We start from the raw sequence: 13,896 nt of genomic DNA on the forward strand, positions 1-13,896 counted from the left end.
GGAATTCTACAGCAGTAGTATTCCACACAAGAACTTAACATAATTTACAACACTTGGCAGCCAGAGCCTTCCGGTTTCTGCTCAAGAAAATCATGACGAGGGACAAGATGACGTCGGTCGTCGAACATTAGGTGCATGATAGCGAACAAAACGTGTCCAAAGTCTCGTGAAGAAGAGTAGTCAGGCCGTTCCTGCGTCCGTTTCTCGGATGTTAACTAACTAGACACTACCTTACTATCCCTTTCTATGCAGTGCACCTCGAAGATTTGCTTCCTCGGGAACTTTGCTAGACTCCCTCGTGTCTTCTGTTCCCGCCCGAAATGTCACGAGCTGTAGTAGGACTTGGCATTGGCTGGGATGCCATGTCCTGAAAGTCACCTGACTAAGGAGTCGCAGCGTTGCTAAGGTCTGTTCATGTGAGGGGAAGGAGACACTACGATGTACAAAGGCGCGCATTTGGGATTTCCCTTGAGAAGTAATTTAGAAGTTCTTATACACTGCCTTTCCTCGTAAATGCACTATTAAACTGAAATGCATTGTTCGAACGTTTCAACTAAATAATTAATAGTTAGCTTCACTACTTCCTTTCTAATGTTTATTTTTATTATCTGCCATCCAATTCCCGGCATTTTACTCAGTTAACCTTCGTTGTCGGACTGCACACCGTTCAAGTCATACAGGTCCAGCAATTCGGCATATACTACGGATCCGCTCCATCATGGCTCTCGCTGCACCTTGGCGGTTGTTAGTCCTTCTTCGGTGTCGATGGCTCCCGGCTGAATTGTTGCTGGCTGCGGGATGTTTGATTCTCAGTGCCCGGGCCGGAGACGCAGGGAAGGACCCGCAGAGGAGGGGCTCGCACTGGAAGTTGGTGCGAGAATGAGGAGGGTGACCCTCTTCTTGAACGGCACTAGCAGTAATGGCAAGGTAAAGGGGCCGTGACGCAAGGGAGTAAAAGAGAGTGAGGTCCGGTATTCGGCCACTCCCCACACTATTTTACCATGTGTTTTAATTACAATGAGTTAAAGCATTCGTTTATTCTGATACGATTGTATCCTAAAGTGAACTGTACCCAAGAACGCAAGCGCATCACACAGAGGGTGTAGTCGCAACAATTTCGTGATGTATAGTAGCCTCTACAAATCCGTGTATTAACCACAACACCAATTGTACTTCAAGCACTGATGCAACTTTATCAGTTGGTTAACTGAATAACATAACGTTAAGCAAAACGCCCCATAGAGTCTATCCACATATGTAAATTCCATGCAGCCACAGAGTACATATAAACAGAATTTATTCCTTGAGGACCGTGTTAAAACGAAGTTGAGGGGTTGAATGATGACACAGGAGTCCAGGTTTAGTTAGGAGACTTTAGTAGGTTCATAGTATAGATTACAGGTAATTAAGGTTACAGGTAGGACAAGTACATGAGGGAAAGAAACATCCACTGGTCCCCCTGTGTCCAGTTCAGTTTCTAACTGACACAGAGAGAACCTTGGCACTCAGACCAAAACATTCTAGATGGAATACAAGCATTCCAGACACAGGCTCACGCATACTTAGGATACAGCTAATAGACCAGGATAGGTAAGACATAACACATCTCCCCCCTTACATGACAATACAATGAAGGAAGGAAACGGAAGGAAAAGTCATTTATGGACAATATATCTAAAAAAAAATTATATATATATATCCTTCCATAACCCATCCTGCAAACTACTAATGGTAAAATACTATTCTCTTCCAATTCCATAATATAGCTAAAAATAGCTAATCCACTACAAAACACTCACCAGAACCATAATGGCCATTTATGGAATTCAGCTACAGGGAACCAGCCCACAATCTAATAAACAATCCTAACCACCTACATCACATCAATAACCCTGTATTAACACTCACTAACATGAAGGCTTTAGGACCGAAACCACAGGGTTAATACCCTCTATCTGCTTACTGCATATATATATATTGAGACACAAGGGGCCTCCACATAACGCCCTACTGGGCACCAACCACAAAATCAGTGACAAATGGCACCATTGTTGATACTCAACCAAATGATCAATCATTAACTGACCAACACATTGACACAAGTAGCGTGCCAACATTGTACCAGGACTGTAACCTAGCCACTAACCTTGAAATACCAATGCTCACAGCTGAGCACATTAACATTCGAACCTATGTAAGTTCACTACCAGAACAACTAAATGCTCGCCACAACTAAGCATATTAAACATAGGCATGCTTGGAGGTCAAGTAACTAACCTATTACTAGACATTGAGCAAACATGCTCTCACACTGGCAACCAGACGTTCACACAACCGCAATCACACAGCTGACTTTAATTAATAACGTACACAGTTTGCCTTAAAAAAAACAACTAATGAACGAATTCAGCTTGAAAATTTGGGAATATAAAACATTTTAAGTTACACCACCAGAGAGAGTCCCAAAAATCATGCTTGCAGAGTTCAGTTTTGACATGTACCTGCGGAAAATTGTTAGGTTGAGAAATGCAGTAGTTCTACGGCACTCACAATATCCACACAAAAGCAACAAGACGAATTCAGCAAAACAAATTTTGATAATCTGAGTTTTAGATGCGCCACAATAAAAGTTCAAAAATGTTATGCCTGCAGAGTCTTTGTTGAGATGTATCTGTGAAAAAAATGTTTGGTTGGTGCAAACTACACTGTACATTTTATTAACTAGCATTTCTTTTGGTTGCATAAATTCCATTCTATTACCTAAAAACTTGCTAAAAACCATTGGTACCATAACCATAGGTCCATACCATTTCCAATTAAAACTTGCCAATAACCACATTGGCACCATACGTTTAGGTCCAATGCAATTCCTAAAAACACTTGCCAAACAAAACACATTTGCACCATAATAACACACTGCTTATTGGTGCATTGCCACCATATGGCTCCAAAAAATATATTCAATTTCCCACCCTTGGGAAACACTCAAGCCTACACTTTTGGCACACACCAATAACTATATTGGCACCAATAAAGAAACACCAAAACACATGCCCACTATAGAGCAACACACATGCCAACATTTTTGGCACAAAAGACAGGAAGTTCCTTTCTCAAAAGCATATTCATTGAATGCCATATAAGAAACCATCAAAACTACACCACAATACCTGCAGAATAGTGACCTATATTTTCATACATCACATTCCCAAAATGATGCATTGTCTTCATTTTCCAAATACTTCACATCACTTTCAATATAAATGGTCTGCATTTTTCCAAAAAAAACATTTTAGCATGTGATGACATTTGCATTTCCAATATAAAGAAACATTGCATGAGTTCATGACATGTTGCTCTCAACTACTTAAAATATCCGACCAAACAGAATGGCAATGTCACAAAAAAGAATTTCAGGCACATAAGGCAAAACATTGTGAGTACACAGGTTAACTTTTTTCACACTTTCAAATGAGCGATAAGCAGAAACACTTCCCTGAACATCCGATTGGACAAAGATTGAACTGCTTTGAATACTAAAAAAAAAAACACCTGCGACCTTCGTTTTGAAAGTCTTGAAATCTCTCATAAAACGCAGAATCGTGTTTCCGACCATTCCTCATGACACGCCGATGCGTGTTTCCAACCATTCCTTTGGATGCCTGGCTCACGTTGAAACGCGTTGAAAGGTTCGTTAATCTAAAATGCACGTCACAAGGTTCGTTACTCTAAACTGCATCCTCCAGTCTTTGCAGTACATATTCCTGGAATGTTACGACGAACGTTAGTAGCAACATTCCATTTGGATTGTGTCCATCGCCGATACGCCCAGCAGAATCATGACGTCATCAGTATTGTGGACAGCAGGGCCACAGACCTAGCTCTCCGGGCCAACCATCACCTGTGCCACCATAGCAGGGATTTCTGTCCGATGCTACAGACGACTCTCTCCCATCCCCAAACGTGGCACACGTCCCAATGAGGCACCGTTGAAGGTGATACATATTTATGGCCAGCCTTGCAGAGTGTGCTCTTCACAATCATTTAGAGCCTAACATATTTTGCAGCCGCTCGGGTAGTCGAACATGTTTTGCATCCGCTCCGGTATTTTGTTATACATGGATGACGGCCCGCATAATTACGGTGATTTCCCCCACCCCCTACGCGCTGTTATAATATGCTAATGCAAAGTCCCAAAGTCAATTTCAATAGAAATAACAGCCGCGCAGCGCAGCTCCTGCAGGCACAGATGGCCGCCTGCCTCAATAAAGCAGGCACAGGGCACGCTTACCTTGGGGCCGAGGGGGGGGGGGGTTGTATGCTTCAAGGTCCCTGATGCTTCGTGGTGGCGACTCCCTGCCACCCTTGTATTTGTTGTCCTTAATGTCCTGTGTGCTCCTTCTTTTCTTTCCTGTTCTTTGTTCCTTGGTAACCAATAACCCTCGTCGCCAGTGTTAAAACGCAAGTTGAGGGGTTGAATGATGACACAGGAGTCCAGGTTTAGTTAGGAGACTTTAGTAGGTTCGTAGTATAGATTATAGGTAATTAAGGTTACAGGTAGGACAAGTACATGAGGGAAAGAAACATCCACCTGTGCCCAGTTCAGTTTCCAACTGACATGGAGAGAACCTTGGCACACAGACCAAAACATTCTAGATGGAATACTCTAATATAAGCATTCCAGACACAGGCTCACGCATACTTGGGAAACAGCTAATAGACCAGGATAGGTAAGACATAACAGACCACTGCGGGCATACGCAATCATACCTCTCCACTCGCTCACTTTTGGCACCAGGTGTCGTGTCACCGTGACCCGCCTTATAATAGGTGGACTCACCTGCCCAGCCTACAAATGTGCTCTCAACCACCAAAAACCAAATCAAGTGTTTTCAACCACCCTGGGGATATAATAGATTGAGAGGTGTGACTCTAACCACAAAGGTGATGGGTGGAAGGCTTTGAATGGACCACTGGCATTGCTCTGGCAACCTTCTACGCCACAATTTTTTAGCCCGTCCGCGCCGTTGCAAAACGGGTTCAGCCATAAGCAATCAGTCAGGTACTGCCACCAATGGTAGCAACCCACCCCGAACTTCTAGGCCAAGTCACCTCTGCATGGAAACACAAGCAACCCCAGACGTGTTTCGGCTTTCTTGGGCCCCCCCAGGGAGGTGTAGCTTGGTTCCCTATGGTGCAGCGAGCAAGGGACCACGTCTGGGCATACATTCTCTCGCATAGTGAGACAAACTGTAACCACAAAAGTGATGGGTGGAAGGTTTTGAATGAATCTGTACCACTGGCATTGCTCTGGGCATCCTTCCACACCACCGTTTTTTGTGAACCATTTCTGTGGTGTCATCAGAAAGCAGACACCTGAACTTGTGCACTGTTCCCAGGTGTCACTCATCATAGAGTCGGTTCACGCACCCGCTAAGATGCCCCTTACATAAACTTCACTGGCTCCGGGACTCTTGCGAAAAACAAAATCCTATATTTTTACCTGTCCTGGTGATTCAAAAGGTTGAGAGGTGTGCAATATTGAAAATGTATTTCCCGTGGGATCACACCTGCCACCCTACCAGCCCGGTCCCCACGCACATTTACTGCTCGGAAAATTTATATTGAACACTTAGAAAGGTGGATTTCCAAAATTGTGGGGGGAGGATTTTGGGAGGCCACCCTATTACTATGGTGAACAGGGAAGACACTGAGGTTAGCCAAACCAAATTCAGTTGAGGTTGCAGAGCGGTCAAGGCTTACTCTCAGGAATGGTGGGAGAGTGGTCTGGGGCTACAACGAGTCCACAAAGATCAATAACAGTAATTCTAGTTAGACAGGTAAGTACATAAAAATACAATTATTATTAGGCCTTTAGCTTGCATACTAAGCAGATAAAAATGATAGGTCAATATTGCATACATGCAAACATTCCGAGGCACCTGCGAGGGAGATTTTGTCAGATAAATCGGGAGACTACAATTTTCCCATAGGAATGCATTGGGGAAATAATTATTTTAGGTGAGAGAACGTGAAAAATAGCAATATTTGTCACTGAAAAATCGGGAGACTCCCACCTGAATCGGGAGGGTTGGCATGTATGATATTTTCACACAAAATCTTATGAAACACATATATGCACCCCGCCCCCCCCTTAGGAGAAATAGAATTGCATATGAATCAATTACCAGTGGAATACAGGTGAGTAGTCAGGTGCCTAGAAATAGGACTCTTTAGAATCAACACAAAACAGCTTCCCTATTTCTTATATGGTCCAAACTTAAGATGGTTTAGGGCCTTGTGGCCAAAGGTCACCAGTTCCAAAGCATATACCTCTTCAGGTAAGTTGTATATAGGGATTTTTAGTGCAAGTGGTTAGGGTTAATAAAGAGTTCCAAAGTTAGATTAAAGTTCCAGTGAGTAGTTCACTCAATCCAACACACTAGGCTAGGCCTTGTGAAGGATCATTAAACCAGATCCCACCACCAAAGGTCAGGTCAGATTGAGCTAGTGTCAGGACTTTACTCCCTAGTTGCCTTATGGCAGATGGGGGCGTGGGGGGAAAGCAACCGGTATGTAGACTTATCCCCCTGTCTGAGTTTTCCAGATACAGTGGTTTGAGGTCCTATGCTTGTTCTTCTGTCTTTGTTCGTTCGTACTGGTTGGGTCGTCTAGACAGAAGAGATAATTTGTTTCACAGGATTTAGTTTCGGTCCGTCACAGCTTCCATTTGAAGATTTGTGTGAGAGACGTCCACGGGACACCTCAGGGGCACGAATAAGACCAGATCCAATAAAGGTCACCATGGTCGGGTGGCGGGAGGCTATCCTACAGCAACAAACAAAGGAGCAGCCCCAGCACAGCTTGCCTTGGAGTGAGATGGAAATACAGGAGAGGGCGATTTGTGGCAAACATTGAAGATCTGCCAAGTTCCAAAGCACTACTCGGAACAATGATGGCTGCAGTGAGGTAGCCCAGGATAGAGTTGGTCAGTCAACTCAGACACTTCGGAAAGCTTAGCTGGCACAGAGCCTCGCTCAGTGGTTGAGACTTGTGGTTCACAACGGTCCAATGGTTGAAACTCCAACAAAAGCCGTCGAGATCAAGATGGAGGAGTAGGGCTTCACCGGGACAATACTGAAGTTGATGCTGGTCAGTTGCACGGGCCATCCTCGGGTTGCTTGTCTTAAGTGTTGGTTCCAACCATGATCTGCCAAACAGTTGCAACAGTCCTCCTTTTATCAAAAATTCAGGCTGTGAGCAAGCCCACCAATGTTAAGGATATGCATAATTCAAACAGCCAGTAGCTATCCAATCATGGATAGACACTAGCCACTAAATATGCCCAGCAACATACTTTCTGGCACGGACTCGACAGTCCCAACCCCCTACTCTGGCTCACACACACAACGCCCCTTAGCCTGCGGGCGCCACAGCTTTCCCTGCGAAAGGGTGTTACTTATAAGTCATTTCCGGACCTGAGAAGGCAGTAAGAAGGCCAAAGAACAATTTGTAATTGTCATTTATATAGCGCCCTTTCCTCATTTGTATGGCCTCCATGCGCTTTGTGGTTGGAACGCCCTCGGTAACCCAAGTCCATGTATGGGAGATTCTAAGAGTTAAGTTTAAGATGCATATGTGCATTCTGCCAGGTTAGGACTTCAGGGGGTTGGCTGGGCCCCAGTAAGCAGCCCTGAGGACAGGCACGTCGGTGAGTGCTATTGGTGGATTAGGATTGAGTACTAGTTCAGGAGATTCGATGTGTGCCCAGCTAGATCAAATTTTTATTTCGTAGGTTGTTGCTGCATACTAATGGTAGAGGTGTTGAGGTACGTCAGGGGTTTCAGTGTGGATGGCTATGCAAGCTGTTTGACCGGATTTGCAAAGCCAGAGCTGCATTCTAGAGTGCATGTATGGGGAGCCGTGCCTGTGGCATGTGTCCACAGATGTGGTGCGCGTTATACATATTTCAGCCTTGGACAGATTGTTCATTCAGTGTCGTTTTCTTAGGTCTATCAAGAAGATAAATCGTTCGTTTGAGTACATCTTTGGTGGTGGTAGCATACTACCTTGTGGACGACCTTGCTGATGCCTTTCTTTGAGTGCAATAGGAAATTAATTAAATGGATCTTGCCACCTATGGGCAAGACCAATATTTTCGATTCCCGTCCCCGACGGAAAGAATAGTTTAAGTACGTCTAAGTGTGTCTTTGTTCCTACTCCCATAACTATTAAAGTGCATTTCGTGCCCAATAGCCCTGGTTGAACTGGCACATTTTCTCAATACCCCCAGTGTGATCTATGGGTTTAGTGTTCTGTGTGCTTGGGTAACCCCTTCAAAAATTTGGTGGGGACATCCATCTGTGTGCAAATCATAACTGTCCCCTGTTCAAATTGGACCTGCTACTGTTGCTATCTTGAGAGGTTTGTCTGAACAAGCATTTGGTCCCTGCATCTTTAAATTGCTATATACAAGGTGCATCAGATTTACTGGTGCTGTTTAGTGACCAGATTGCACCAGTTATAGAGTTGGTGGTTCGGCGGGAGAGGGCTCGGAGGGACTGGATGAAGTATGATTGTGGGAGTGGCAGGGGGGGAGAAGAGGGTGCAAATATCTCACGTTGATCCGCTACGAACGCTGCGGGCATCCACAGTAGTTGGTTCTGGGCCAGTACTTGTATGCATGGCCAACTCTTGAGGCCTTACACTTAGTCCTCAGAGGCAGAAGGGGACACTGGTGGTCGAGTGGCCAACAGTAAGCAGGTCAAGATGAGACACAAACTGTAAGAAAGTCAGAGTTCCAGAGGATTTCTCATCTAACAAGTGTGAAGAATCTTGCAGATCCTCACTAAAACCTTGCCTAAGGGCTACTCCCAGGTGGCCATGAGAGGGCAGATGCTACCTGATCCCAACCCTGGGGGTTGTGTACTGCGGGAGCATCACCTGGGTGGAGGATCACCTGGGTGGAGACATGGCCCAAGTTAGTGAGGCGATTCCATGGGATGAGGCGCAGTATTTTTCCTCTGAAGGGAACATTCTTACCACTATGCCAGAAGAGGTTATGGCTTATTGCCATTTTAATATCTCTCAACCTCCTGCTAAAACAAAGGTGGTAAACCCTAAGGTTATCACACCCAACCCTATCGTACCAAAATAAGTAATTCTTTTGGTCGCGAAAAACAAAGGCATTCATCAATATCGGGGGTACACTACAAGCAATAGTGTTGCCTTCTCTTGCTCTAATAGTGTTAACAATTATGGCCCCTCTGTTAAAAATACGAAGGGAATTAAATGTACTCTTAAAAAGTTACAAGAAGTGAAAAAACCCAACTTTGATAAAGTGAACTACATGTCCCAGAATCCCATAGGAACTAAGACGAAGAAGAGGGCTGAAGAGGCATGTAGAAGTTGAGACAAGGCAATTAGGCCTAGTAGCCTTTTCCAGGGTCAGGCAATTAACAATAATAGCCTGCACTTGAAATCTATTGCCCCAGCTAATAGGCATAAAAAGCTGCAGCAGGATGGCAACGGAAGAAGGAGCTGGGAAAGGAGCAGGAGCTGGAAGGCTGGCATTTGTAGTAGGAGAAGAGCATGAGGCTGGCATTTCATGAGGAAGTGTGATCACTTCAGGGACACCGGGACATGAAGACATCAGATTTTACCTGCAAGTTCTGAGAGGGTCATGTGTTCACAAACCCAGCCTTGCCTTGGCTGCACTGAGTGAGACCTGCACAAAGTGAAGCTCTTCCTAGGTGCTCCTAGATGCTGTAATTGCAGAGCCGTGCTGAAACCCGAGCCCCGTAGCAAGAAGCAAGCCGCGGGACAGAGGAGTGCAGGAGACTCCAAGTTTGCATGCTCAGACCAGAGACACCCGTGCTGCAGAGGGGTGTGGGTCCCAAGTGTGCCTAAAGCCCTAGAAGAAGCAGAAGACGGGAAGTTGAGCAGAGTTCCTGGAGCTGGTGATTGAAGCTTGGCAATCAGGTTCACTCTTAAACGCTTGCCTGTAACTGTTACCAGCTCTAAAGTCTCTCAAATGAGAGTGGAAGTGAGTAGAAGTTTGTCGTTGTGAAAGCCGTTGTTTACAATGGAAATGTATCACACACACTTTGAGTAAAAGCTATAGTGCTTGTGTGTGAAGAAAGGCCTTTCATTTCCCATTGTTGAAAGTTTAAAGATTACCGAAGTGGTCGCCTGTCTCCAATTAAAAGGGGGAACGTTTTCGAAAGAGTCCAAAAACTCTGAAGTTAACTTTCACATTTGTTGCAAGACCTTACGGCATCAAAGGAAGGTCGTGTGCCACTAATTATAATTCCTGACTGGAGTAGAAAGTATCTCTGTGTTAATGCGTGAGAATACTGAACCTTACAGACAATTGAAGTTGAAGATCTACCCGAAGGAGTGGTCGCAAATACCTAAAATAATTTTTCCTTTGAAGACTGAACCCCGTAACTCTAAGAAAGAACATTCTTCAAAAACAATAGTTGTTGTATACATAAGGAGAACACGCATTACCCAAGCCAAGAGGCAACCTCTTTTTATTGTGAAGAAACCCCTGGTTAAAGCAATCTGCCTAACTGGGAAGTTGTTAAAGGGCCAATGTCCTCTGATAAAAGTGTGACATTGTTATCCGAAGTTGGTAGTGTGGCAATACAGCTTCAAGGTAGCTACTGTAACCAAGAAGTTGTATACAACGCAGGGGAAGGGAGCTGGGTGGTTGTAAGAAGAATAAACAAATAACCTGTAATGCTGAGACTGTTGAAGTGGAGAGAAAGTCAGCCTGGAAGCAGAGGCAGGTTATCCTTGTGGCAGTAAGGCAGGCTGAAGAGGCAAATAGGCTCCCTTTGTCGTGGAACATAGAAGAGTGCTTTGCCTACCTGTAGAGGTAGAAGTGTCTTGTCTTTTAAAATGCCTAACCATTCTCGTATATTAAGTTGAAGCAGAAGTACCAGAACTGTGGTTGTGTATAAGACTGTCATTAGATGTCACATTGAAGTTGGTTGAAGTAGTGACACCCTGTGTAACCAAGGAGTCGGCTTCCATAGTAAGAGTAGTAGAAGGGTGGTTAAGAGGAGTACAACAACCCAAGAAGAAGCATCCTGGCAATTATATTAGCTGTATTGTAGCAGCTATGAACTTTAGTAGAATTGTAGAAGAAGTGGCTAATCTATTTTTGGAACTGTAATAAAGCAATCTTGGAAGGAAGACACCCAGTATTACCATTGGTGCTATTTCCTTGGCTAAAATTGGAAAGGGGTATTTTCAACTACCAGTGGATGTTTGTTTTAGTGACCTTTTGTTTCATTTCAAACTTTGAACATTTGGAGTACTTGACTTTGAACAATTCTGGGGAAGGGTTTTACCCATGACCGGTGAAGGTCATCCAAATTACTGGTCGTTTGTTATTCAGTCATTTATGATGTTCATTTACTTTATATGTTTTGTTGTTTAGTGTGAGGGCCAGTTTGTTTCTGTTAAGAGTGATTCCCTTAGTTCTTATACTAGGTAGGGAACTCCCTGATATAGTAGGTTTAGGAAGGATGTATTTGCATCTTTTTATTTTGATAGTGGTTAATTCTGAGAAACATACAAGCAGTTGTCTGCCTCGCATTACTGACCCCTCACACAAGCAAGCAACAGACTTTAGAGTCAGTAGAAGTGCTGAGGGACTTCGTAGAAGGCTTCCTAAATGCATTTCAGTGTTGGGACTTGGGCGAACGGTATGGATGAACATCCAACTACATGAATTACCACCCTAGACACACGGGAGCGACACAAACACTTTAGTTGAGTATTACCTCAAGCTACACAGTACCTCAGCAGTTAAGAAGAGCTTTCAGATGGACACCTACACAATGCAGCAGCAAAGGACCTGGTCTCTGGATTCTTGGACGTGGTGACGAAAAGAAAGGACGGTGGATGTGAAATTTCAGCAGCAGTCGAGAGGAAAGGCTCCTAACAGAGGATTATTTGGTGCTTCTTGCAGCTCTGTGGATTTTGTTCCCTTTTCAAGGTAGCAGATTAAGAACGGTTGTAATCTGATCGATTCGCCTCGCTACCTCGGTCCAGCACTCTGGTGAGGGGACTTCAGTTCGGGGAATCTTGCTTCCTGAGGTCCTGCAAGAGTGCACCAGAAGTTTCATTCAGCTAGATTCGTTCATGGGAAGATGTTGCACAGCACTCAGTCTCGAGGTTCCAGGATATTGACGGCTTGCAGCCCAGGAAAGTCACCGCTCGTTGTGGAATGGCTTGAAATGCAGGTCTTCTTAAGACTGATTGGTCCCACCAGTCGAAGGGTCAGTCGTCTTTGGGACTCATCTGTTGAATGGAAGAAGGGGTCAGCACAGGCAGCTGTAACCCAGAAGGAAACTCTGGTTGCTGGAATCGGCTACAACAGTCTTCTCTTCTTCCTCATTGGATTCAGCTCCAGTGGTCTACCTCTCTTCAGCTTCCAGATCCAGCCTATTTATCCAGAAACCCAGCCAATCCGCGCACATGCTACATTCAAACTTCTGCCAGCCTCCGAGTTAGGACTGGTTCCAGGCAGGCATGCCAGAATAAAAAGGACTGAGAGGTCTCGGACTCCTCCCTCATTTCCTGCCTTCACAGACACCCTGGAGCATCGGCGGGCTACACAAAGGATTCCTGCCGAAGACCAAAATCAAACTAGGACCTCCCCCCTCCCATAACGGCAGAAGGCGGCCCCACTGGACAAAGAAGTAGCGGACAAGCTTGTGGCACAGCCATCTTGGTGTGTTAGCCACCTTTAGTAGCTAATTGCAGTAAATGTGAAAGTGCTCAAGTAAAATAACACAAAACAGTACAAATATCACAGCTGCCACCAGCTTGTCTGAGGCATATTGTAAAAGTATCCAAAAGGCCATTATATAAAAAATTATAGTGATCCAAAGTATCCTAATTGCAGTTCACTGTAAGGTGATGTTTGCAATCGTAAAATTATAAGCATTCATAAAGGGACATTGTGCTTGATTTACAGACATGTTTTCCAATAGAAAAGGCACTGGAGGGATGAGTTCCTGCATTGCATCTGCACAGTTTATGCCTTTTTTGTGCGACGCTGTGGCCCATATTGGGATGAGCGGAGCACGCATGCTTCACTTAAAACACTTTATTTTGATGGAACTCATTTACAGAGTGCTGTGTAGCATTGCTGTTGTTTGGAATATCGCCCACAAAATATAAATGGGCAACATTTACAAAATGGCTTCATAGGACATTGTAGACACAGTGGTACATCAGAAGCAGTTTGTGTTGGTGCAGTTCCGTATAGCATAATTTGTGCCTCACTTCTACCCTACCTGCCCCTCCTCTCTACCATTTACTTTTATGGCACTGATTTGTTAAATTTCCCAGGCACTGTCCAAAAGACATGCAGAACCCCTAATTTGCAAATCTATTTACATCCCCAGAAGTGACATCACAGAAAAGAACATTACAAGGAGTGTTGTCCATCTTTTTAAATAGTATTTATTTAGCCATTTTTATTGAGTTTTCAAACCAGGCAGGTACAAAACACCCAGAACCACCCTGGTCGCCCCCTTGTGAAGTGCCACCCACCCCCTTCAACTCATCTCTTGCCATTTCCCCCAGATTTGATTGTGTTTGTTGGGGCATCCTCTGTCTCTGTATACCTGCTGCACCGTCTCACAGCAGTGGCCCATTCCCTCTAGCCACGTGGGAAACACTGGGGCTGTCCCACTTTCTCAATTCTCTGCAATGTCTCTTTTGGCCACCATTAGTGCAGTGTTTATCAGGCATAGCTCCTTGCAAGTGAAGACCGTTTCTCCCCATATGTGCAGCAGACAAAACCGAGGACCGTTTGGTATTGGCTTCCCCACTGCCTACCCCACCGATTCCCAGACCATCCCCCAGAAAAGC

General features: G+C 44.6%; 1 protein-coding gene across 2 annotated transcripts in view; it reads left to right on the forward strand.

Annotated features, from left to right (window-relative positions):
* The first annotated feature begins 765 nt into the window (after nucleotides 1-765).
* KCTD9 (potassium channel tetramerization domain containing 9) overlaps nucleotides 766-13,896 on the forward strand; it is a 411,318-nt gene continuing 398,187 nt past the window's right edge. For both annotated transcript variants that reach the window (XM_069617594.1, XM_069617595.1), the window contains exon 1: nucleotides 766-927. In XM_069617594.1, the coding sequence (XP_069473695.1) occupies nucleotides 799-927 (129 nt within the window). In that variant the 5' untranslated portion in view covers nucleotides 766-798. The remainder of the gene's footprint in view (nucleotides 928-13,896) is intronic.

Source organism: Ambystoma mexicanum, chromosome 10 (genome assembly GCF_040938575.1).
Source record: "Ambystoma mexicanum isolate Mex_15411 chromosome 10, UKY_AmexF1_1, whole genome shotgun sequence".
NCBI classification, from domain to species: Eukaryota; Metazoa; Chordata; class Amphibia; order Caudata; family Ambystomatidae; genus Ambystoma; species Ambystoma mexicanum.